The sequence below is a fragment of the Channa argus genome, chromosome 16 (assembly GCF_033026475.1).
Source record: "Channa argus isolate prfri chromosome 16, Channa argus male v1.0, whole genome shotgun sequence".
Lineage (NCBI taxonomy): Eukaryota > Metazoa > Chordata > Actinopteri > Anabantiformes > Channidae > Channa > Channa argus.
The window spans coordinates 11332617-11357788 of NC_090212.1; the positions used below are offsets into that span (position 1 = coordinate 11332617).

The 25172-nt window shown below is 38.1% G+C and overlaps 3 protein-coding genes across 4 annotated transcripts; 2 read left to right on the forward strand and 1 right to left on the reverse strand.

The window, feature by feature from the left end:
• The first annotated feature begins 2032 nt into the window (after window positions 1-2032).
• LOC137101389 (14-3-3 protein beta/alpha-1-like) lies at window positions 2033-8741 on the forward strand. The gene is made up of 6 exons (XM_067479781.1): window positions 2033-2193; window positions 2751-3165; window positions 6159-6282; window positions 7041-7204; window positions 7284-7379; window positions 7703-8741. Exons 2-6 carry the CDS (start codon window positions 2872-2874, stop codon window positions 7775-7777), a joined length of 753 nt encoding a protein of 250 aa, XP_067335882.1. The 5' UTR covers window positions 2033-2193; window positions 2751-2871; the 3' UTR covers window positions 7778-8741.
• Window positions 8742-9322: 581 nt separating this feature from the next.
• On the forward strand, window positions 9323-22313 carry adam17a (ADAM metallopeptidase domain 17a). Its single transcript, XM_067479777.1, has 19 exons — window positions 9323-9545; window positions 9867-9999; window positions 11950-12083; window positions 12268-12356; window positions 12835-13018; window positions 14153-14283; window positions 14486-14572; window positions 15276-15401; window positions 15522-15666; window positions 15911-16002; window positions 16529-16681; window positions 17078-17277; window positions 17407-17510; window positions 17646-17780; window positions 18117-18247; window positions 18461-18539; window positions 18712-18800; window positions 18937-18996; window positions 20735-22313. The coding sequence occupies exons 1-19, from the start codon at window positions 9440-9442 to the stop codon at window positions 21149-21151; spliced, it is 2595 nt and encodes an 864-aa protein (XP_067335878.1). The 5' UTR covers window positions 9323-9439; the 3' UTR covers window positions 21152-22313.
• Window positions 17170-24852, reverse strand: iah1 (isoamyl acetate hydrolyzing esterase 1 (putative)). 2 transcript variants are annotated; one of them, XM_067479783.1, is made up of 7 exons: window positions 24697-24852; window positions 24440-24492; window positions 24128-24273; window positions 23379-23540; window positions 23153-23274; window positions 22524-22707; window positions 17170-17286 (listed from the first exon to the last, which is right to left on the reverse strand). In XM_067479783.1, exons 1-6 carry the CDS (start codon window positions 24760-24762, stop codon window positions 22534-22536), a joined length of 723 nt encoding a protein of 240 aa, XP_067335884.1. In that variant the 5' UTR covers window positions 24763-24852; the 3' UTR covers window positions 17170-17286; window positions 22524-22533. The 2 variants fall into 2 exon arrangements, with proteins under 2 accessions (XP_067335884.1, XP_067335883.1); XM_067479782.1 differs by lacking the exon at window positions 17170-17286 and having other exon boundaries at window positions 19261-22707.
• Between the last annotated feature and the right edge of the window lie 320 nt (window positions 24853-25172).

The window sequence follows — 25172 nt, forward strand, 5'->3', positions numbered from 1 at the left end:
TAACACCATGTTTAATGACACAAATAGATGTAATCCTGTGGAATAAAAGGTGGTGATTCAAATAGAGAATTTGAAGCTGAGAGAGAAGACTTTCCCAGACGTTTGGGGTTTGAAACATACAATATATTTTAAAACATTTCTTGCTTGGTTCCAGAAACGCGGATCATTACATTACACTAGTTGTCAATAGAATAGATTTCCTTGATGTAGCTTGAACTTATTGATTAATTAGACTTTTATTGCAGATTTTTCTGCATCTGTATGAGCTACAAAAAATTGTGTGGTTAGGTGTGGCCTTAGACAGGATGTGAACCTTTATGTTATTTCCTGTTGAGAGCAATGCTGTCATGATGTAGCATGACCTCCACTCTGAAAGACTGTCTTTAAGCGCTGTCTGTTAGTTATCATCATTGATGCATACAGCATTCTGCTGCTTCCATGGTTTGCCCCATCAGCCACAAGTGTATTTGCTGAGAAAAACTACACTAAGGGATTTCTGCACATTCCTCAGCTGCTTGTCATTCTGCCCTCAACTGTGATTGAGAGGTGAAGCAAGTTCGAGATAGAGCAAGCACAAAGGTCACAGCGAGAAGGTTTGCATTTTTGTAAGACAGACGTTTAACTACTATACACTGTGCAATGAGACAGTGAAGGGTTGTTTTGCCACAGACACACTGACATATTAGGAAGGCCATGTTTTTCCTGTTAATGTCAAAATTAACTGAAATCACCAGATCCAATTTGTGGATGCTCTGAATCTTGTAATCCATACATACACATGTCCTGCTACTGTAACACTCACTAGAAATCCTCAAATAGTCTACTACAAATGGAGCTCTTAATGATAGCCACTGGAATTAAGATAGACCGACAGTTTAACTATTATTGGTTTTTCATTTGATTTGTCGACAGTAAGAAAAATATAGAATTTTTTCAACCTCTTCCTCTAAAAGCAAAATGCTTGTATATAAGCAAGTATGAGTCAATTGTTGTCTGTTCACCTATTGCCAAAAGGTTTCGGGTTGAATTTCAGGTGTCCGGGGGTTGGTGACATTCCAGAGTGGAAACTGAACCTTCCATGGGTGTATAGAGCTCATTTGTATCCCCTTACACACAGCAGGGGCATAGCCAATAACCAAAATAGCTACACAATAGACTGGAGTCTGGAAGAAAACAAATATCACAGTGTTTGTGGACTGTATCAGTTTTGTCTCTTACAAATGCTGTGGATTAGAGTTTTGTAGTTGGACCAGGCATTAGACAACTTTAATTGATGAAATTATTTAAATAACAATAAGAAACAAGGTCATAGCCTACCATTATTATTGACATTAAGGATTATAATAATGGCTATATAACTGGCAATAATAATCGATGCAAAAGTGTGACTTCAGGATAGTCTGAAAATATAATTTTATCACAATTACTCTCAGTGTGCACATTGATTTGTCCCTTAGTCTGCACATGTATGTACAACTGTGTAGTTAAATAAACAGAATTCAAGCTTATTTATTCAAAGTGAGACAAACACACAATCACTCTGTTCTGGTCATTCACAGCTCTTTTACTGGCTAAGCAGGTTCAGTGTTTTTCTGGTGATTGAACCACCAACCCCGAGGTTTGTTAAGCTACCCTTTAAGCCAAAGCTGCTCTAGGTAGCAGGCATGTTGCCTAGCTTTCAAGTTATGGCATTCTACGACTGAGAAAAATGTGTGACACCTGAAATCAGCTATAAAAACAGTGCTTGTTAGTACATTTATTTCATATAACGAGAGAATGGTAAACCATAACTAGATATAAACTTAAGAAACGTTAGTGCCACACCCTCCTACAGTGCCTACATTGTGTGAAGCAGGCAGTGATTGGTAGAGCATTACCATGGCAATGGGATGACGTCTTCATCCCTTGCTCTAATTGGAGGAAACCCCGTGGCCCCAGCCGCTGCAGCCTTCAGGTCTGTCAAACTACCTTTGATAGCCCGCCTCTTTCACCCGCGTTAAACAACTATTGGTTTACACGATCTAACCGCCCTGTCGATCAAGTGAGATTACCATTTACCTTTGGAGAGTTGACAGCCACACGAACCACCCAATATCAGCACGTTTAGTTGGATTTTTGCTGCTGCCGTTCTTTGCCTTTCTGTCCAATCGCTCAAATCTGATCATTTTGTGGAGCAAATTTGGACCTTTGTAGGTGAGAAACTATTAGTAATTTTTTTTTCCATGTAAGTATGTGATCTGTAGTTGATTTCGACGCAGTAAAAAAAAAACACGTGGCATGTTTAGTGTTTTTGTATGTGTAACGTTAACGTGACATTTTTTTAATGAAAGGAGTGGCCGATGCAGCCAGCGCCAGCTAGCTCTTGCTAACTTACAGCTAGTACCCGCAGACTGCATTGTGGCGGGTTGCTTGTGAAACGGAGCTTGCCAGCAGATCTGTGCTTCCGATGGTCGCCGTTAACCTTAGTTGGCTTTGACGCGTTTTTATGTATCAAGCTAATAAAAAATGTGTACGTTAGTGATATTCAAAGCGAACTGGTAATTTCGTAAACTAAACGTAATGTATATAAAAGCAATTTTCTAGGGTTTGACTTAACGTCGACGATATTTTAATGTGCTTTTCTTTAGATAGCAACACAGTCAAACTAACAGTAATAGGTTATTCTTTTATGACATGATCTGTAGGTTTTTGCCCTCCGTTTCCACATTGTTTTGTCGACGCATAGTAATTGTATCAACTCCTTTTCGCAGCTCGAAACGTTGCTGTGGGGAATAACATCGCCTTGCTGCAGATATTCGTCAATTCAGCAGTTCTTGACTGTAATATATCCCTCGGATTTATTATTTCTCAGCCCCCTAAAATATATAAACTATGGATAGAACGGATCTTATTCAGAAGGCCAAGCTTGCAGAGCAGGCTGAGCGCTACGACGACATGGCAGAGTGCATGAAGGAAGTTACAGAGAAGGGAGGAGAGCTGTCAAACGAGGAGAGGAACCTGCTGTCCGTCGCCTACAAGAACGTGGTTGGGGCGAGGCGTTCCGCATGGAGGGTGATGTCCAGCATTGGACTGAAGACCGAGGGGTGCGAGAAGAAGCAGCAGATGGTCAAGGAGTATCGGGAGAAGGTGGAGAAAGAGCTGCAAGAGATCTGCAACAACGTTTTGGTAAAGTATTAAATATTGTGAAACAAGGAACCATGCATGTGAAATCTAAAAATATTCCTAAGGCAGAGTTGTCTTCAGTCTCTGCTGCTCAAATTATAATGAATATATGATGATGGAAAAAATTTAATTGAAACCCCCTTTAATCAGTGATTGCTAAAAGTGAATAATGGTAATAATAAGTATCCCAGCCATTTAAGCATAACTAAAAATGTAGAGGAACCTATATTTGCTGAACCTATTTGTTTATATGTCTGTATGTAATTTGTAACGGCCTGTTATGAAACAAATGCATACACAAACATCCTAGTGATGCATGATTATTTTAGCTCAATGTGTGTCAAATGTCCTTGTTTCCTGTGAGCTTCTTTGTTACATAAATATGGCCTCTAACGCCAGAGAGGACAAGGAAGCATTATGTAGTCCTCCCACTGTTCCTGTCTTTTGGGAATCTGCATTTAGAACAATGGGATTGAAACCTTGTGAGGGTGTGAACTGAAAAAAGGTCGTAGTGACTACACAAGCAAGGTGTGTCTGAATGGGTGGAGAGAAAACTCAGGCCACACACAGGAAAGATATGCTATATATATATACACCCTGTGGTCTATAAAGCATTGCTACTTTCAGTATCCATGCAGTCCCATCTGGCAGATAGAAACGCAGTTAGCCAAGTGCATGAATTTAAATGCATAAACAGCTCATCATAAAATATTCGTTGTAAAATACAGTTTGTAAAGATACCCCAAAAAGATAATTGAGACTGTGTAAACGATAATGCCTTCAGTTGTTAGTTGGCATATTTCAAAGCTAAGCTTTACTGGGGGGGCTGCTTTCACCTCTTGCTTAATGTGGTGCAACAGCACAGCGCCATGCTGTGCTTGTACATTATTACTAGAGATCTTGGTGGAAGCTCAGCTGTAAAATAGACATTAAATCTATGAGCCATTAGTTTTTAACCAGCTTCCTATGTTTGTTCATGAGAATGTGGACATGCACATTCTGACTCAGTTTTCAGTAACTGTGTTAGCAAGTGTTGACTGAGGGTTTGTCAGCAGATGAGGGTGTGTCTGTCCACAGGCCTTAACTTGTGTGCAAAAGTCTGGGAGGTTAGTTGTGCACCCACAGCAAAAGAGCAGAGACCACAATAGACAAGTACGCTAGTTGTGTGCCCTCTGTCTTGATTTCCTGCATAGTAGATTGTGAAACCATACAGACTTGCATCTCAGCAGAAAGATGTTCTCAGTTAAGAGTCAGCAGAGGCAATAGGTTGTTTAGGTTCTGATTTCTATACACAATGTAAAATTTTGTTCTAAGACTGTACATTGACATCTGAAACGAATGTTAATTAGGTTCTTTCAATTGTTTTTCTGGGGTACAGTTCGTATTTTAGTGGTGGCATATAATTTCATTATTGTGATAACCAGGTTATCATATCTGCAGCGAAAAAAGGACTAAAACCCAACTTAAACCTAAAATCCTATAGCTAATTGTAGTGTTGCTGGTTGAATTGACAATGAGAGATTTTGCAATGCCTGACAAGTATTTATAAAATTATGTTAGACATATAAAGACACACACATAGTCAGACTTTATCCAGCAAGTTTTTGTGCTTTCTCGTTAGCACTGGTAACTGAATGCGTTGAGAGCTAAGCTACTCATCATCTTGTCTTTTGTGGGGAGTATACAGTGAATGACAAATGTTTAAGACATGAACGTGTTCTGGCTGAGTCAAAATTATGGCAGTAAATGACTGACGAGTTGCCACTGGGGTGGGATTTGCTCAGACTAAGGCATCTTATCTCTTCTGGGCTTTAAAAGTAAAGAGAGATTTTATTTGAATTAGGAATTTTTATTATTCTCTCCCAGCACTGCTTTGTTTCTAAGTCAGGACTGTCATTAAGGTTGAGGTGTTAAAAAGCACAGAGTTAAACAGTTAATCGGATCTCTAAATCTGTTAACTTAATCATAAGCATTGGTTTCACTGACACAGATTAGCTCCAGTAATCTTCTCATGTCCACTGAAAGAGGAAAGACTTGACTTAGAGTGTAGTCACAGGATTTGATTTGTAACATTTGTTTTATATTTAGTTTTTTAAATTGTTTTGTGGTTTTAAGCTGTAAGTGTGCACTATGCATTAAAATGGGCACTGAATTATCTTTGTTAGGATTTGAATCTTAACATTGTCTTTTATTCCACTGTTTGGCTAGGTATTGTGTAGATCAAAAAGTATAAACTGCAGATAGCTTTTCTGCAGTGGTAAACACTTTGAACATCCAGGTTTAAATTCTCCTTTAGGTGCTGTCTTTTGTGTAATTTGTAAACGAAACAAAGATTTCAGTTTTTAAATGTGTATGCACAGACCCAAGTGCGGCCCTTATTTGAACTTTGTGGTTTTGCAGAATAACTGAGTATGACACAACACGGGCAAAATTTCGTTGTTTCCTAGACTTGTAAAAATGTGTGGGTATGTTAAATAGAGTGCTTGATTGCCAAGTCATTTAAAATTAACAATAAGACTGCTGTCAGCACTAATACAAAAATACAGTTTCTAAGAGAAGCATAATGCTGATTAAAAGTGGTTTGAAATCTGGGGCAGAAGACAACATGGGACGTAATAGAGAGCATGGCCTGGTTTTGGCTCATTTAGAGCAACTTTACTTGACACTGAACAATTGCACTAGATTTCCAATGGGGCACCAGAGTTATACTCATTAATCACTGAGCTGAGCAACTATGAAGCGCAAAGGGAGCAGTGCTCTCTGGTGGACGGAGGATAACGGGACACTTAAGGTTAAGCCCCACCATTTTTCTTGAGTATTTGCGGGAGTGGGAAAGATCACTCATCATAATTTGTTCCATTCTGCAAATATAGTAACTGCTCTGTTAGTGGTCTTGAACTATTAGCCAGATGCCAAAGTGCATTAATTATTCTGATGAGTCTTAATGCTCATTGTTTGCGCTGTGCAACTAATTCTTTCTTTTTTTTTCTACACAGAAACTGCTGGATAACTATTTAATTGGAAACTCAACAAGTGCTGAGAGTAAAGTCTTCTATCTAAAGATGAAGGGGGATTACTACAGATACCTTGCTGAAGTTGCAACTGGGGATGACAAATCAAGTGAATTTATTTACATCTTTTTATTTTACACCAGCATTGTAAATTTTAAGTTGCTGTTTCTTTTTTGTATGCAAATAATAAGTTACCTATGCATTATTAATTTGTTGCATTTAGCTTATGTCCACAATATTAGTTCCCAAAAGCCTTCCAATACCATCAAGTAACATTACATTTTCCAAAACTGAACCGTTGTATGGGCGTATTCATCACTGTGCCACAATGTGTTTATTTTTAATAGTCTTCTGATTGGATAAAACATCTTTTTATATTATTATATTCATTATTAATTAAAAGCTACAAAAAATGCAGTTAATTTTCCAGAAAGTAATTTTATAAAACATCTGGGAACTAGAAAAGAACTTCCAGAACAGCAGTAGCAGCAGTCAATTTGAACAGTGCAGCTTTTTGGCACAGAGGACTAAGAGATCTGGCTTCGCTTAACAGCCAATACATTTTAATCAAAAAATTATTGCTGGTCTTAGCTCTTTATCAGATTTGAAAAGAAAAACACCATCACTAGTCTTATGCTCTCTAAGGTAATAATCCTTCCATCAATACATCTAAAATCATTGACAATATGTATAGGTCTGTTTTCATTTTTAATTGGACGGATAAATATCAATCCAGATGGTCAAAATGGTTAATTTCTGTTGCTTTTACAAGAAACTTTAAAGCATGATTTTCGAGAACTGTTACAATCTAAACCTTGGTCAGTATAAACATGGACTCATTGTTTTTATTCTTGCCTTTTTCTCCAGAGACCATTGAAAACTCACAGCAAGCATACCAGGAAGCGTTTGACATCAGCAAGACTGAGATGGACCCCACACATCCTATCCGCTTGGGCTTGGCACTTAACTTCTCAGTCTTCTACTATGAGATCCTCAACTCCCCAGACAAAGCCTGTGAACTGGCCAAAAAGGTCTGTGAGTGAACTTACCAAAATTACCCTAAATTGTTTGTGGTACCCTAAGTGTTAACATATTAATTTGTGTTTACAGGCATTTGATGATGCCATTGCAGAGCTTGACCATCTAAATGAGGACTCCTACAAAGACAGTACGCTTATCATGCAGCTCCTCAGAGACAACCTGACAGTGAGTGTTTTTCTCTTACATGGCACAAAAAAGATCAATGTTGTGTAATAGTAGCGACATATATGAAGTATATGAATAAACTAATATAATATAAACTAATATAATGTAAAGATTAATATTAATAATATAATGACTTTTAGTCACCCATTAAAAACAAAAATGTCTGTTCTACATTTTCAAAAAGGTATTAAAGTGCTAGTTTTAGACATTGTTTTCCATAAGGGATTTTTCCCTTATGGACACATCAATATTTATAAATGGCAGTGGAATCTGCATATTTCTCTCTAATCCACTTCGTTCTAAACAAATGTTTCCCTTCTTAGTTATGGACATCAGACACCGCTACTGAAGATTGCGATGGTGGAGAAGGAGGAGAGGGTGCTGAGAACGAGAACTGAACCAACAAGCCGTCAGTGTTGTGGTCATCTCCAAAAACAACAAAAGGAAAAAAATAACTTTTTACACAGCCCTCATTCCTTATTGCTCCACTCAAACATTGTCCCAATGAAACTCATTGCTGAAAAGAGTTGTGTAAAGAAATAAATAAAAATAAGCATTATTTTCACAATGCAGATTTGGACATCTAGTGAAAAAGAGAAACTCTATTCCTTTGGTTTGTGTTTGTCCTGGCCTTCCCATTTGTGCATTTTCAGCTGTAGAAAAGCATAGATAGCTTTACAATGGTATCGAATTCCCAGCTCAGTTTGGAGGTAGAGAGGATTAAGTCAGAACAACTGGAAGTCTAAATAACATCATCTGAGAGGTTGTTTTTTTTTTTTTTTTTTTTTTTCCCCCTAATATAAAAGGATGAAACTTTTATTTTTATTTTTTCCTCCTCTTCATTTGGTGTGTCTGTCTCTACAGTTAATGTGGTACGGTTACAGCAGCTGAAGCAGGGAAAGCCAGTGCACTTTACATACTGGCAACAAATATACAGCCAAGTAGTGCCCATCTGATAAATTCTCACTTTCCACCCTGGTTCTGATGCCACTTTTTCACTGAAGCATGTCTTTTGGGAGGGGTGGGGGGGATGGTGGGGCTTGTTTGTCTGACCAAATGCAGGGACTCTTTTTAATGGGAAGAAGACAACTGTTGTCATGCATGTCTCTTGAAATATTACACTGGAATGGGAACAATTGCTGTAACACAAGTCAAAGTGTCAAGTTGAGTAATTTTCAGTACAGGTTTGTACACATCCTACAAGAGGGTGATTTGTTAGTCTGTCCAGTGATTGTCATTAGAAATTTGGACCACTATTGTTTTGCTATTCATTCAACTGTAGTCCCCAGATGCTTTGTGGAACTGTTTGAATCCCTATGTATCAGCAATGTTAAACATAAATAAAACATTTTATAAACCAAGTCCTAACTTTCTATTTAATTTACTTAATTAAAATGAGATTGTAATGCTTTGAATTCCCTGAATTTATAATTCTTGTAAAATATTTAAATTAATGAAATAGTCCTTATTGTTACACTAATCTTATTTCCTTTGGTAATGTCTGTTTACTGGATCAAAAACACACAGCAGCAGTTAGGGAGAAGCGTGAGTGTGAATCTGTTATTTTAGTGAAGAATATCAGCATAAAATGGATATAGAAAGTCTGAAGAAACAAGTTTGATTGATATAGATGAACGACATCCCTGATGATAAATATAAATTCAAATAAACTGAACTGTTAATAGAAACTTTAAAAAAAAGGGCCACTGAAGCACTTCAGCCATTTACTAAAATCAAGCAATCATTATGCAGAATCAGTATTTAAATTTATGATAAAAGTACATTTTGCTTACTTTTAAGTAAAACAACATACAGGCAGGTCATTGCTCGGGGATTTGGCATTTATTGACGCACTTCTAGTGTGTGACATTCAATTATTTTCAGGGGATGGTGGGGGATGTCACGCATCAGCATACAGCGTCACTGCCATTTACGTTGGCTAAAAACGGATGTTTCCACGGGGAACATTTCCGGGTAGCTCGGCTAACGTTAGCGGTCCAGTCAAACTAACAAACTTCTGATAATGACAACGCTACAATAGCTGAGGGAGCTGCCTGAAAATGATGACCATAGTGTTAATCGCTTTTGTGGTTCCTTGTTTAGTCAACGGTGCTATTCAGTCAAGAGTTACTACAGAGGAGAAGAACAAAGAAAGCCCAGAGTTCGGCAAGTAACTTATCAAGCTAACCCAAGTTATATTAGCTTCAATGTAAACGCTAACGTTAGCATAACTGTCTTTTGAATAGCTAACGAGCGTAAACGATAAATGACTATAACTAATCTAGTATTACTTGCCATAAATAATTATTTACCTTATAATATGTCAAATCACGGAGTCATGGCTAAACGCTAAAAAAACAACAACAACAAACTAACTAGAATATATGAGTCCAGGAAGTGAAACTCTAGCTTCTGCTTTTAAATATTCAATCAACTGTGTTTGTCCGTGATCGTGTATGATTCGTATCGCTTCTTTACGTCCTCCAGAATCGTTGAACTCGATCCTGTCAGATTTTGAGGTGCTGCCATTGTCAGGCATTCAGCTACACTCCTTGACAAAGAGGGACGTCCACACCCATTCCCACCTGGAGCGCCTGGTGAGCTTCAGAGCCCTGCACAGGTACAGCAACGTCGTCATATCTAGCCCATATCGGAATGGCAAGGTCATTAATTTGTTTTCGCTGTAACAGGGAAGACATTTTGGCTTAAGATCAAAAGATGTGTTTACCTGATAATTGCTAAGAATGAGTACTTAGAAGACTACTGGTTAGTAAGAAAAATTTAGTGTAAGATTTAGTGAAGCGTATTAAAGCACAGAATATGATCACATAAAATCAGCATGTTAAACTTTACTTTTAACAAAATAAAAGCCCTTTTCAGCAACAACTACCCGATAATGCTGTGGCTTTGTACTGATCAGTTTTTGCAGATATTCAGGTGGGATTGCCTCCCAGTCCTTCTGCTGACCTCCCCAAATGTCTACTGTGCTGGGTGGCCAGTGTCCCTAAATTCTTCAGTCAAGCTCAGTGGGGTTCAGATATGGTAATTGAACTAGACAAGCCAAGAGTATTCCAGCAGCTGCTTTCTTCTCCAGATAATTCTTACATCACCAGGAAGAATGCTTGGGTCATTGTTTTGCTCCAAAATGAAGTTTTCTCTGATCAGTCGTTGCCCAGTGAGGGTTTTTTTCTTGGCAAACTCTGCCTATGAGGCCAGATGACTTGAGTATCTGTAAGCACAGGGTCTGTACACACTTGTTTTATTCAATGATGCAGCCACCTTAGGGGTAGTTAGGCATCTGTTATTCAAGGAGGACACTCATAAGTACTTGCCTTCTTGGACAGGTGTGCACTTGGGCCTTCTACTGCATCTTCTGTCCTGATTGGATGCAGTTGCTGCTTGGTTCTGTAGACTATAGTGTAAATCTTTTTAAAGAAATCTTTAATTTCCTGGATATATTTTGTAGAAAGTAATGTTCCATTTTTAAGAAAAGTGAAGACTGGCTGAAACATTGTTTCTAAGCAAAGCCATTTTTGTTTGGCAATTTGTATTTCTATTTCTATTTTACACTGAAAATGACAGGTGACTGGGTGGCCGTAGCTCAGTTGGTAAGGCAATCGTCCACGGACCACAGGGTCATGGGTTCGATCACCACTCCCGGCTACATGTCGAAGAGTCCTTGGGCAAGACACTGAACCCCAAGTTGCTCAGAGTGGGTCAAGCGAGCACCTTGCATGGCAGCCACCTGTGTGTGTGTGTGTGTGTGTGTGTGTGTGTGTGTGTGTGTGTGTGTGTGTGTGTGTGTGTGTGTGTGTTAATGGGAATCAACATTATAAAGCTTTTTGGATAAAAGCGCTATATAAGTGGCCATTTAGGTGACTCTCCCAATGGAGGAAACTATAAAATTATTTGTTTACTGGACATTAATTTATTTTAAGTAGTAGATCAGTAGAATGCCCTGGATTTGTCAAACAGCTATTGCTGAAAGTAACGTTTAACATGCAAATTTGATTTGGCCATTATTCTGTAATTAAATATGAAAATATTTGTTTTTACTATCCATTTACCAACATGTCATTGAATAAAACCAAGAAATGATTATAGAAATCCATAGTTTTGTAGATGTTTCTAATGCAGTGTATATCATATTCACACTTCCCCTCCATATAATCTATTTTGGCATATGTCTGGACTTGGTTTAGTACCCTGGTACGGCCCTAGTCCCTTTTTGAAGTGCAACTCCAGCGTAAAAGCCAGGTAACATTAGATGTGGGTTTTTACAGCAAATGTGGCACATCAGGCAAATAATATTAGCATTTCAAACTCTTTCAGAAAAATTGCAGGATAAACTCTGAAAAAACCTGATACATGATGCATGTCTTTGACTTTGTGGTTACACGAGTGTTCACGAATGATGCTTGTTTTAAATCAGATACAACCTCCATACTAATCCGTCCAATCAAAGGAACAACTCTTCCACTCTTATTTCTTGAGGTTTACAATGGGTATGCAATATAACTAAATATGTTAATATATGTTAATAAATGTCTTACTAATTTCATCTTTCCAGGAATTTCAAACTATACTTGACCACCAACACAGACCTTTTCACTGACAACTTCAGAGCTGTATTTGTTGATAAACTTGGGAGAGAGAAGAACTATGATGTTCAACTTCAGAACTATTTCAAAGGACATGTTGTTGGTGAGTGGATTATTTATTATAGTTTTAGTTTGTGTGCATGTATAAATTCAGTAACATACTTGTATTATCAGCAACATTATATTGTGATAATGCATGCACATTTTTACTTTACAGATTACTGTAGTAAGTTTGTATATGTTAATATCTTTTAAAAATAGTAACATGTATTGTATTGTGTTTACAGGAGAGGAAAATTCCTATGTGCAGGCACACATAGATGGAGATGAGTTTTCTGCTCACATTGTGACTGATGAAGGAGAATATAACATAGAGGTAATGCACAGCTGTAATTATTTTGTTTATACTCTAGAGAAGGCGGTCAGCTGTTACCTTTTTTTATGAAATGGCTTATCCGTTTAACTGCAGCTTCTTTAACATACTTACAGATTGCCTTATTCTATGTGCACCTGCTCAACTTGGCATCTCTGATAATATTGGTGGTTTCTTGCTTTAATTTAGAAGTAGAGTTCCTACCTACAGTCACTGATAGAAAATATATTGGAGAAGGGGAAAATTATTGATTGAGTCAATTATGTAATGTTCTCATAGGGAAAATATTTGCTGTCTGTTCTCATTCACCCAATATAAAGTGTAGGTATGTAAAAGCACAATATACCGTACTCGTCTTTGTATCAACATTTTCTCTGTTTTTGTTGCCTTGAATTGTTTGTTTTAATCTCTCTGCTCTTCTTTAACCTCCCTGAGTAATCTCTCTCTTTTTCATTTTATTTTTATTTTTTTGACCACCCAGCCCCTATGGAGATTTACAACTGACTCCCCAACTGACGGCAGGTTGCTGGTTTATCGCTCTGATGACATCAAGAATCTGAGCCGCATTGCCTCTCCAAAAGTGTGTGGTTATGTCCAAGCAGAGGCAGAGGACCTTTTTCTACAGACTCCCAGGGAGGACTGGGACTTTCACAGGCACAAGGAAGGTAATGAGTAGATTTAAAAAAAAAAAAAAAAAAAAAAAAAAAAAGGGTGATAGCAAATGGTTTAAGATGGGGTGAAAGAAGGAAGACACTGTATTACTAAGACAAAGAAGGTGGGTGTTACATTCTGTAACATTAACTTTACAGGAGGCTTTTTCTTGTAAAACCTAGTCTATCAAATACATAATCAAGTGGTATTATGTAAAAAAAAAAACAAAAAGAGAGAGATTATGTACTTTGAAAATATAAAGTATACAACAGCAATAATAAGCCTGAGGAGATACCTAACACAGCTCTCACTGGCTCCTGGTTGAAAGCGCTCACTGGGGAGAAGAGTTAAGGTGAAGGTTCTTGTGGAGGAGGCATAAAAATTCATCGAGGTCTGCTGCCCAGTGAGATGACTCTGAGTAGTCAGTCACTGGTCTCCCACCGCTTGTTGTGGAAGCCAGGGCGCAGCGCACACCTACACTGGTGAACAGTGTTCAGCCAAGTGTATAGTGTGATGTAATGTTCAAATGAAATAACTCTCATGTAAAAATTTATGAGGCAGTCTGGCAGAACTTCTGAGTATCAAATTCCTGTGTGTGTATAATATATATGGCAGCATATTTTTTCATTTTATTCAAAAGTAACTCTTGAAAGATGACAGATTGCACTTGTTAATTAAGTTACATTTGAATTTGTTTTGATACTAATGTAAGGTCTTGTATGAGCATTGATTCAGTCATAGGAACAATTAGGAACAATAATATTATGTGGTAGCAGTGAAGACTGTTGAGTGTACCACAAACCCACTGCTCAAGCTAGATATTTGAACCTAGCAAGAGTGAGGAAACTGTGTGATATTGCTGTTACTTTATTGTGGTTGGCATCTGTTACAGAATAAATGGCAGAAATTATTAGCTTTGCTATTATGCACTTTGGTCACTACTTTAAAAGGAAAGACAGTTTAATTCTGACTTAAAGAGTTCACAGGCAAACATAAGAAGATGTAGCTAAATGTGAAAATCAGGACAGTTAACAATGGGATACTGTTGCATGACCTCATTGTTGGAATTCTTGATGTCTGCCTTTATGTAAGTGTATCCTTGACATATAAGTTTAAATATGCATTTCCTATGGGTCTGTGTTTTAAAGAGTTCCACCACAGAGAGAAGAGACAGGTCCATGACCATAAGAAGAATACCTGTACATTGCTGCTGGTTGCAGATTACCGCTTCTTTAAACACATGGGCCGTGGACAAGAAAGCATCACTCTTAATTACCTGGTCTGATTTTTATTTTATCCTACGTGAAAAACCTAGAAAAATTCACCATGTTTACATGCATAAGGTATTTAATTGAGTTGAACCTAAGAGGAATTATTTTCACACCTTAGTTTGACACCTGAAAGTTCATAGATCTGTAATTTATACTGGATACTTCTTATATCTATTATTTTGCTCTATTATATTTATTTTCTCAATTCAGATTGAGCTGATTGATCGAGTTGATGACATTTATAGGAACACAACCTGGGATGATGAATTTAGAGGCTATGGGGTTCAGATCCATCAGGTATGTATGCCTGTCTGTTTGTTGTACATTGCCAAATTTGACTTCTGGATCAATTTGTGGTATTGGACTACACTGCTACCAGCTGTATGTAAGCTTTTGTTTTCTATAAAATATTTTATCGGGCAGTGAAGTTGAGAATAACACAGCCCCTCAGTGGGTATGAGAGCGCCATGTTTATGAGCAACTAAAACCTTTTGTGTTTGTCTCATAGAGTCATTTAATTTGTTCCAAGGGCTTTGGAAATTAACGGATACACTGTCATTAAGAGAGTCTCTGCTTTTCTCACTGAAAATATATGCATTAATTTAGCTACTCAAGTTATTTACCAATCTTCCGCACCATAATGGCAAGAAGTTGTGCCCCGTTTAAACATCAGCACTTTCAGGAAAATTTTGTTGTTTAGAACACAAATCCTGCTACTTGTAGTATTAGTAATAAAGCTTTTACTATACGGTATACAGTCCGACAGCCACTTCTGATGGCCTACAGTATGTTCCACGTTTCTGTAAATATTATGTGTGAGTCATTTGAGAAAAATCTTATGTGAATTCTATTTTAGTTGCAACATGTACCACCAATTATATGAATATAACATTCATCATAAGGCCGTATGCTAAACCTAGCTCAAATGCTTATATTTGGGTTATTTCATAATTAAACATTAGGAATTGTTCAATTATGTGGTTTTTGGTCATCATCCCAGATCATAATAAACAAGGAGCCTACAAAACCTCCTCTGGGCAAAGCTGGCAGTAGCTGGGTCCATTATAACATGGAGAACAGCCCTGTGAGAGGAAAAGAGGTCTGGGATGTGAAGAAACTTCTAGAGGTAGGAAAGGGAGACTGAATGAAGTTCTGATATAGAATGTAGAATGTTTTTGATATCCGTAAAATAGATTTTAACTTGTGCAAATGTAATTAGTTATTGCTTTTGTTTCTCCCGTCTAAGCAATTCAGTTCAGACATTGCTGACAACGCCTCCACAGTGTGTCTGGCCCACCTATTCACTTACCAGGATTTTGATGAGGGCACACTGGGGCTGGCCTATGTGGCCCCATCCAAACTTAATGCCCTGGGGGGCCTCTGCCCAAGACGTAAGGACACATATGTTAGTGACAAAATGGGCTTGTTTTTATAACTAACCTATTGTTGTTGTTCTTCTTTTTCTTAATGCAATATTTACAGCTACTTCAGCCAAATAATGTACTGTTACCTTGCTCTGTTTTGCTGTTTGTGTCGTGTTTTTAAAACCAAGTATGTGTCTACATTCTAAAATTTGTCCAAAATGAGCATGAGTACAGCCTTGGTAGACTGTAACTCTGTTGTGTGTATTTGTAGCTTACTATCCATCTACCACTGTCAAGAAGCCCAGTTACCTCAACACAGGCTTGACCAGCACCAAGAACTATGGCAAAACCATCCTCACAAAGGTCTGTTTTATCTTTTATCATTATCTCTAGCTGCTTGTGCATGGTCTTCGACAATACCGTAATTGCAAACTTCATAGTGTGAACAACAAGATGACGTTAACTGAACTGAAAATTCCTCAAAATGACGCCATCTGGAGGCAATTTTCAGGAGAGAAGTAGAGAGAGATTTTCATATAGGGAAGTAATTGGCAAGTTAAATGTACCCAAACCAGAACAAAAAAAAAGCAAGTTCAAAATCAGTTACGGTGTCCTCTAATTTGGGGGGAGGGGATTGGATTGGATTGTAAAGTGAGCTTTAATCTGTAATATCTATTATATCTGCTTCTTTTACTGTAAGTATAAACAGTATTATTAGCGTTAGTGTTCTAACGCTAATAATACTAATTATTAGTGACATAAGATTTCTTATGTGAGAACCACGCAATATATCATTAGCACCTGCATGAAGTAGATCCAGTAGTCCTGCATGTGTTGCTAAATAGAATGCTTTACCATGAGTAAGACTAGTGTGTTTGTCTCCCATCAGGAGGCAGATTTAGTGACCACTCATGAGCTCGGCCACAACTTTGGAGCAGAGCACGACCCTGATAACATTCCTTACTGTGCTCCCAGTGATGACCAAGGAGGGAAGTTTGTCATGTACCCTATTGCTGTGAGTGGAGACCACATCAACAACAAGGTACAAAATTGTATTCAACATATTTTAAAAAACATTACTATTGCATAATTGCATCATATGTAAGCTATTCCATCAGTTAACAGGATACATTAAGTTAATGATATTAAGTGTAATATGAAATGCAAATGGTATTTCAGGAGTAGAAGGGGAAAAACAAATAAAAACAAAGGCCACAAAACAGTTATTTGGGTTCAAATTCATGCTCAGTTTTCTGAAAAACACAAACACTACATGTTATCTATGCACCTATTTATGTGAGTGAAACTAAAGGAAAATTCAGCATCAAAGAAAACTAGTTCTCAATCTAGGATTTCAAAAAAAAAAAATTTCCCCATCAGGGAAAAGTATCTGCTTCTAGTTAAGTCTAACCCATGTGATTCCCCTTCCCTCTCAAAGCGTTTCTCCAACTGCAGCAAAATCTCGATAGGAAAGACTTTGCGTTTCAAGGCTCCTATGTGCTTCAAGGAGAGGAACAGTAAGGTATGTGGAAACTCCAGAGTGGAGGAAGGGGAGGAGTGTGACCCAGGGCTACTCCATCTCAATGACGACCCCTGCTGCTCATCTGACTGCAAATTCAAACGGGATTCACAGTGCAGGTATGGGATCTGAAAGGGAGATCAGTGTTACAAAACACACACCTCAAAATAACTCAAACATCAGCTTAACCAGTTAAACTTAAGATGGTAAAAGAAATGTGTACATTCACATTTATTTTCTCTCCACAGTGACAGAAATAGCCCATGTTGTAAGAACTGCAAGTTTGAGCAGGCAAAAACAAGGTGCCAGGAACCCATTAGTGCTACCTGTAAAGGCACATCTTTTTGCACAGGTGACTGCCCCCTGCTGGTCTAACATGAATACTTCCTCGAACAATGGGGGGAGCTCTTTGCAGTGGTATTTAACATTTTTTAAATTGACAATTTTTATTAAAATTTTTTTCACACTGGCTTCCTTCACATCTTAGGAAACAGCAGTGAATGTCCACCTCCTGAAAACGCAGCTGACAACACTGTGTGTGTTGATAACGGCCGGTGTCGCAAAGGAGAGTGCCAGCCTTTCTGCGAAGCTGTGCAGCACCTTCAGTCTTGCGCCTGCAATGGTAATTTGTGAAAGGATAAGGGGAAATATTGCAAGAGCTCAAAACTTATAAAAGATAGAAATTGGTTGTGTAAGTAACATTTTGAATCGGAGCAGTCAGAATACTGCTGTGAAACAGCTCACACCAAAAATACTTAAAATATATTGTTGGACATATAAAAGAAAAAAAACAAACAAACAATTCTGTACCTCCTGGAAAGTTTTTTTTTCTATACTCAGCTATTATGTCAGTCTTATAATCTTGGTAATATCTGTATGAACCTTTTAGTCACTATTCTGAGGAACGAATTACTTAATAGCTTGGTATAGAACTTAAAACCTCCTCTCCTGTTTCAAGAAACTGAGGACTCCTGTAAAGTGTGCTGCAGGGGAAAAGACAGCAAATGCTCTCCCTTCATCCAGTCAAATGGCAGTTTCCTTTTCCTTCGCAAAGGCAAACCCTGCACTCTGGGCTTCTGTGATGAGACCGTAAGTAGCCCAACCTTTTACATCTGTCCTTTTCCTAAACGTGATGACAGCTGGTTGTACCATATTTACATTGTGCAAAGTATTTTATTAGTATTTTATTTTATTATTGGATCTTAACATGTAAATGGCTTGAAAAATATGACTGTTACAATGAGTTCATTTATTTGGGCTTTTTTGGATCTTGGATAGTGTCAATTTTCTCTTGCAAAACAGGGAAAGTGCATGAGGCAGGTACAGGATGTGATCGAGAGGTTGTGGGATTTTATTGACAAGCTGGACATTAACACATTTGGTAAGTTGGTGCTTTTAATAAACATATATGCTGAATGTCTAGACTCATCTTTTAAGTTGTGTTTAAATGGGTCATAGTATTTCACATTGATAATGTCTTTGAGTTGTTGCTTAGTTGAGCTTAGACTCAGTTTGTATTGTCTGTATTATCACCAAACTCCCCTCTCCATCAGGGAAATTCCTGGCTGATAACATAGTTGGCTCAGTCTTGGTGTTTTCACTAATCTTCTGGGTTCCTCTCAGTATCTTGGTTCACTGTGTGGTAAGAAACTGTTGGACATCAGTTTACACTAGTTACCAGTGTCTGTGTGGGTAATAAACCATTCTTTTTGGATTCTGTAGTTAAGTTGGTTCTCTTCTTTACCAGCTACAATGATTTTGTTTTTGCTTTTTTGCAGGACAAGCGACTTGACCAACAGTATGAGGAGAACACAAAGTCCTTTTACTACCCTCCAAGTGTAAGTTTTTCACCGCTCAAATGATTACTTATGATTTCTGCACTAAGCATTGTTGTTACACTAACTAAACTTAACATAATCCTGCGCCGCTTTTTGAAAAGTCTGACCTCTTTATAACACTGAACTGCAGGGAAACCTAGAGGTTGATTGTGTAAACTTTTAAACTGAATCTTTGTTGAGACCTCTGCGTCATCTCTCACTCGCTATAAATTGAGGGGTTGCAAAAAAATCAGTTTAGACAAAATCAACAAATTATCCTAAAGATTAAATTGTAAAACATTTAAAATGTTATTTGCTGCATTCTTACACCAATATTGTCTGTATTTCACAATGCGTAAATAAGGCTTTAAAACTCTAGCAATGTAATGTTAAAAACTGTAATCATGCCGAAAATCAAATCTAAAATAGCAGAAAATAGTTATTCAATACAAAATCAGCTTCTTAGCTATGAGCATTAGAATAGGTATTCCACAAAAGAAATTGTATTCTTTGTATTTGTCTGTGCTCTTGTCACTGGGTTGACAAGTCAGAACATGCATTTTGTAAGTTGACATTGTCAATTTGACAATTGTGTGAGAAAACAATCATTGTCCTATAACAAAGATTCCCAAGACAGAACTGACAGCCTCACAGTCTTAAAATGGAGAACGAGAAACCATTGGTATGAACCAGTTGTAAAGGTTATCTGTCAGAAAAGGCCTCACTGTCACTGCTGGGTTCAAGCTGTGAATGACCTGTCCATCACTCTTTACCTTGGCCCTTTCCATTCTCATTGGAACTGCAGCAGATGGTGGAAGTGTGTAGTAGAGCTCCCGCCATAGGTGAGTGCGTGCCGTGGCTTGGTGTTGCGTTGCCATGGAGTCCATGATAATGCATGGTCAGTGGCCCACGTTTCGGATACTCCTGCAGTCACTTTCTCCTTGATGTAATCACTGATCGAGCTGCACATTTCCAGCTCCGAAACTCACCTGTGTCTTTCTTCTGAGAGATTAAGTGAGAGAGGCTCAAATCCAAACCAGCTGTTTAACGTGACTGAAAAGACGTGCGTTCTCTGCACTGATGCCATCAATGCAGAGTTGTCTGATCAGAAATTACCTCAAGAATGCAAGATTGCATTTAAGGAGTATTCAAACAGAGATTAAAATGGGTTACACCTTGTTGTGTTTTTTGTGAAAACCAAAGCAGTGTGTTTCAACATTTTATGTTTGCATCTGCTGCTGTTCTAAGCCACAGCTAGAACAGGGTAATGTCTTTTTTCACCTGTTACTTTTCTTTTGTAATGATTGCACTGTGTAAAGGGTTGACTGAGAACACATGGAGGCTGAGGCTACATTCCTCTATAGACCTTTCTCCTAGCTCACATTTTGATGTTTTAGAAGAGCAACTATTACCATTATCCTGCTTGATGCTTGATTCCATGTTGGTCTGCCAGTGAGTGAGCCATCCTCTAAATGAATTGTAGCCAGTGTTATTGTTAGACACATCCCTGTTTGTAAGATCAAAATGTCCACTGTGAGAAAGGTTTTTTTTTCTCATTCTCACTTTTACTTGAGTTAATTCAAATTAAGTTAATTTCTCTTAAAGTATCATAGAAATAAAAAGTAGGTGATAAAACTGTTGGATGTAATATATTTAGTAGACACAACTAGTCAAAATGTAGTAATAAAGGAATGGATCTCTCCTCAGTAAAAGACTGCTTTTATGTCCTTTTGTCTCACGGGTCATTCTTGTTCTTCAGAGTCAGGAAATCCTGAGCAGCCTCGAGTCAGCATCCGTGCGCATCGTCAAGCCACTGCAGCCTCCCTTCTCCTCCGGCGGCCGGATCGCGCCCTCCTCCCTGCCCCCGCAGCATCAGCAGCTGAACCAGGTCGGGCCCCTTGCTGTGGTCAACAACAGTACCCCGGCCCCCGGCCCGAGCTACGGCCTTACCCCGGACAGCACAGGGGGACTGCGGATGGCCACCATCCAGGAGGACCCGAGCAACGACTCTCACCTGGGAGAGGAGGGCCAGTTGGGCGATTTAACAACCGCAGGAGCCTGCTCGTCGGCTACGAAATCCTCCTACGAGGATATGACAGAAAAGAACCTGCCAGCCAGGGACCGGCGGCGCCTCAAGAGGCAGGACTGCATTGACAGCAAAGAGACAGAGTGCTGAGAGCAAACGGCATTAACACGCACATGAAACCTGTGGTGTTTTAAGGGACGTAATAATACGTCTAGCATAATGTGCATTTTTCTTAGTACTTTCCAAGTCACAGTTAGCAGCTGCTTAGAGATTCTTTAAGTCTGATTTGTTGTTTAACTGACTGACTGGAGTAGCATTTCAGGCAATGGAGAACGTCTTGTGGAATCAAATATATTGCGAGGTATTTTCCCAAACACAATAAAAGTAAGTGTGTCACCACCGAGTAGCCGATTATATTTTTAGTTTATCTTACGTTCCTGAAAACGTCAATAAACAGGGATTTAATGACTCCCAAGGCTTTATCTGGTGTTCTCTGTCAAAAAAAGTGAGCTTTGACTGTGGACCATAAGTATTTAAAGAAAAAAGAAAAAATACACATTTGATTTGTTTAGCATTGTCTCTTACATTTTCTATGCTTGGGCATGAAGTACTGTCTTCAAATGCAAACCTCACAGGTTTGCTATGCTAACACTTAAAGGTGAAATATTTTACTATAAATGTTGTATCCGTGTGATTCGTTAAGCTAGTGGAAACTGAAATCTTATCCTAAACATCTGTGTCATAACAACACTTAAATATTTTTCATTGGGAATTTTTATTTAGTTTTATAAAAGTACTTCCTGTGTTTCTTCTATATAGTGCAGATTGTAAATTTGGACTTTGTAATTGTGCAAGGATCAAGCAGTATCCTTTTCAGTATTGCCTTTCTATTTGCCCAGCTCTAATGTTCTATTCACTTCCAAGACTTCAGTCTTGATGGTTATGGTAACATGGTGCCTTTTCTGATTTTTGTCCCTAAGCAGCCATTATTAACAAAATAATCCCAGTATATTGTGAATCTGCACAATCCTGGACTCCATTTTGGAAAATACTGCCTGAGGCGTATAACTGTTCTGCTTGGTGTTTTGTGTTTGTACTATTGTGAGCCTCTCCTATTTAATGCTGTCTCACCACTGTTCACTGTTACATGTTATAGGTGCAAAATATGTATTTAACTGGTAGGTCAAGCTAAAATATCTAACATTAACATTGCAGGATTGATGTAAATTGTGAATAAGCAGCTGATCTCTCCTTCAGTCTAATGTATGTTTTTAAATCTTTCAATGCAAATAAAAATCTTTTTTTAAGTTTATTGCTTGCATTATCTACACATGTCTCAGAAATAAAATCTTGCGGATTTTAAACATTTGTGTTGTATTCGACATACAATACTGGCAAACAAATCACAGCCGCTTCCTTGTTTCATATGATAAAACAATGAAGCAGCTGATGGTCCAGTGTCATGCTCTTGATAAAAAGTCCAACCCAGTGAAATATTTTTTTTCAATAAATATCCACTAACCACTTCTTTACTAGTCACAGAGCAGACTGTTTTCAGGGATCTTGGCATCCACATCTCCCCAGTAAGGAAGGATAAATGGCAGGTTGGCCACGCGACTCTCTAGCAGCCCCCACAGGTGCTGGGCCAGAAACTGGTTTCCTTTCTCTGAAAGATGCAGCCCATCAGAAAGGTACATCGTGTAGTCCTGGGGAGGAGAGGACAAAAGAAACGTATCAATGGATGAATATATAAAAATGTCTAAATAGATTAGCGGGATGAAAAATTCTTACCAGTTCTGCCTTAAAGTGTAAGTTCAAATTTTAATCATCCATTCAAAACACTTTGTTTAAAGACTAATTGCATCAGCCCTACTCTAGATAAAACGGGGCACCGTATCCAGTGTATGAATGTATACAATATTACTTTAAAATCTAAAATGCAAATCAACAAAAGCAATTAGATTCTATAAAAATGACAAACAATGAAAGTGTCGTGTAGAAAAATCTTTTCATTTTTCAAGTTCAATTTTTCCTAGTTCAAATACCTAAAATAAATTGTTAAGACATGAAGTGTCTGAATGATTATGTTGTTATCTTAGACTTCTAAGATAACATTATTGAATAGCAGCAACAACAACTACTACTGCTTACCTGTCCATCTTTCTGCATGAGTGTCCAGAGGTCTAACACGTCCGTGCCACACTGATGAGCAGCCTGCACACAGGCCTGAGCATACTGCCCTGCTACTGAGTTGTGGCGATTGAGAGGGCATCCTTGGGAAGAAATGGAGTAGAACTGAAGGATCTTTGTACGCCGGAAGTCTACAAATATCTGGTGGGAGGGAAACAGCAAGTGAAAATAATGATGAATCTGTTACCTTTTAAAATGCACTCCTTCTCCCAGGATGGTTCATGAATAGGCGGAGGGGTAATGAAGATAACTTTGTCTGCTGGCACTCCAGCTGAAGCCAGAAGCCTGTTGATTTCCTTTAGGTTTTCTAAATACTCCTGCAGAGGGACATGCTGCTGGGGGTTTTTATCTGGATCAAGTGGATGGACGAAAAATAAAACACAGAAACGATGAGTGACAGTATGTGAAATGACTATATTAATCATTTTAGGTAACCTCAGGAGGAACAATTTGGTATTTGCTAAAGCTTGATGTGCTGTGTACGACATCAGAAAACACTTCTGTAAAGCTGAAGGACTTGTAATGGGCAGGTTATAGTAAGTATTTGTAATCTAGATGAGATGTCCTTTAAGGTCCTAGCATAGGCAAAGCTCCAAATTACTTAAATCAAAAATTTCCCATTACATAAATATTAGTCTCTCTGTACCTGGTAAATTGCCAGCATGTACTGAACTACACATACATACAAAGTTGCTTCTTAATTACACTTCATACTAATTCTAAGCAGGTTGTGAGTTGGAAGGATGTTGAAAGGATGCATAAAGTTTAACTGGCAGCGCCTAAAAAAAATTTATTAAAATCATCATATATACTGTATCAAAATCAAATTCTGACAGTGTTTAATTTCTTGTTATTAAAAAGATGTAGAGGTCTGATCTATGATTATGCCACTAAAATATGTGGCATAATAATGACCAGCTGTCAGTGAAACTGTACCTTCCAGTGCAGAGTCGTTGGCTCCAAAGAAGACAGCAACAGCAGCTATGTCTGCTGAGTTGTGGCTGCTGATGAGGCGAGGAAGAACTATCTTGGCCCATCTGGAGTTGTAGCCAGACAGGCCCCTGTTTACAACATCACACTTTCTGGATGAAAAATAAATCACATTAATATATTTGTCAATGTGATATTAGTTTAATTATTTACATAACGTAGCAAAATCCTAAAAATGTTAATTTCACTCATAATTCTAGATGGCTCGGAAATATAATGAATTAGATAAAAGCAACACAAAAAAGAACAAGTACTCACCTCGCAAGCTGGTTGGCAATTTCTGTCCCCCAACCGTTGGCTTGAAATGAAAACTGAAAGAAAGAACATTAAAAACGGTAGAGCAACAGTGGAAACAGTGGCAACACTGGCTCGCTGATTAGCCGACCACAAACTTGTGTTAGCAAGCTAGCAGTCCATGCTAACTAACTAACTAACTAACTAACTAACTGACTGAGTAATGTAAAGAAATGCAGAATATCACACAGTTTAATATAGAATTGAAAGCAGAAGCTAACCTGAGTGATCGAGTCCCCAAATAAAATCACTTTAGGCCAAATTACTGTTTTGTACTTGGACATCATGAATCCTAATGTAGGAACTGGCTGCAAAGAGTAAAACCCAACTTCCGGGAGGGTAAATTATACTTTCACAATAAAAGTGAATTACGACCGGAATTACGAAAAGTTTGAATAATGTGTGCTGGGATCAGCGTTGGTGAAGATAATGTATATTGGTAATAATACTTAATTTGGGCCAAATCAACATGCGCACAAATGATCCGCTGTGGCGACCCAGAACTCACAGGATAAGACGAAAGGACTTTTTATGACAGCAAGACAAAATCTCAAAATTCAGATTAGATTTAAATAATGTCTCCCCGATTAGAATTATAAAGTCAAAAAGCAAAGATTTTATGGAGGCTTTGCACATGACGTTTATTCAATCCATTTTCACTCTGTTCAACAAAATATATAACATAAAACAATTACCT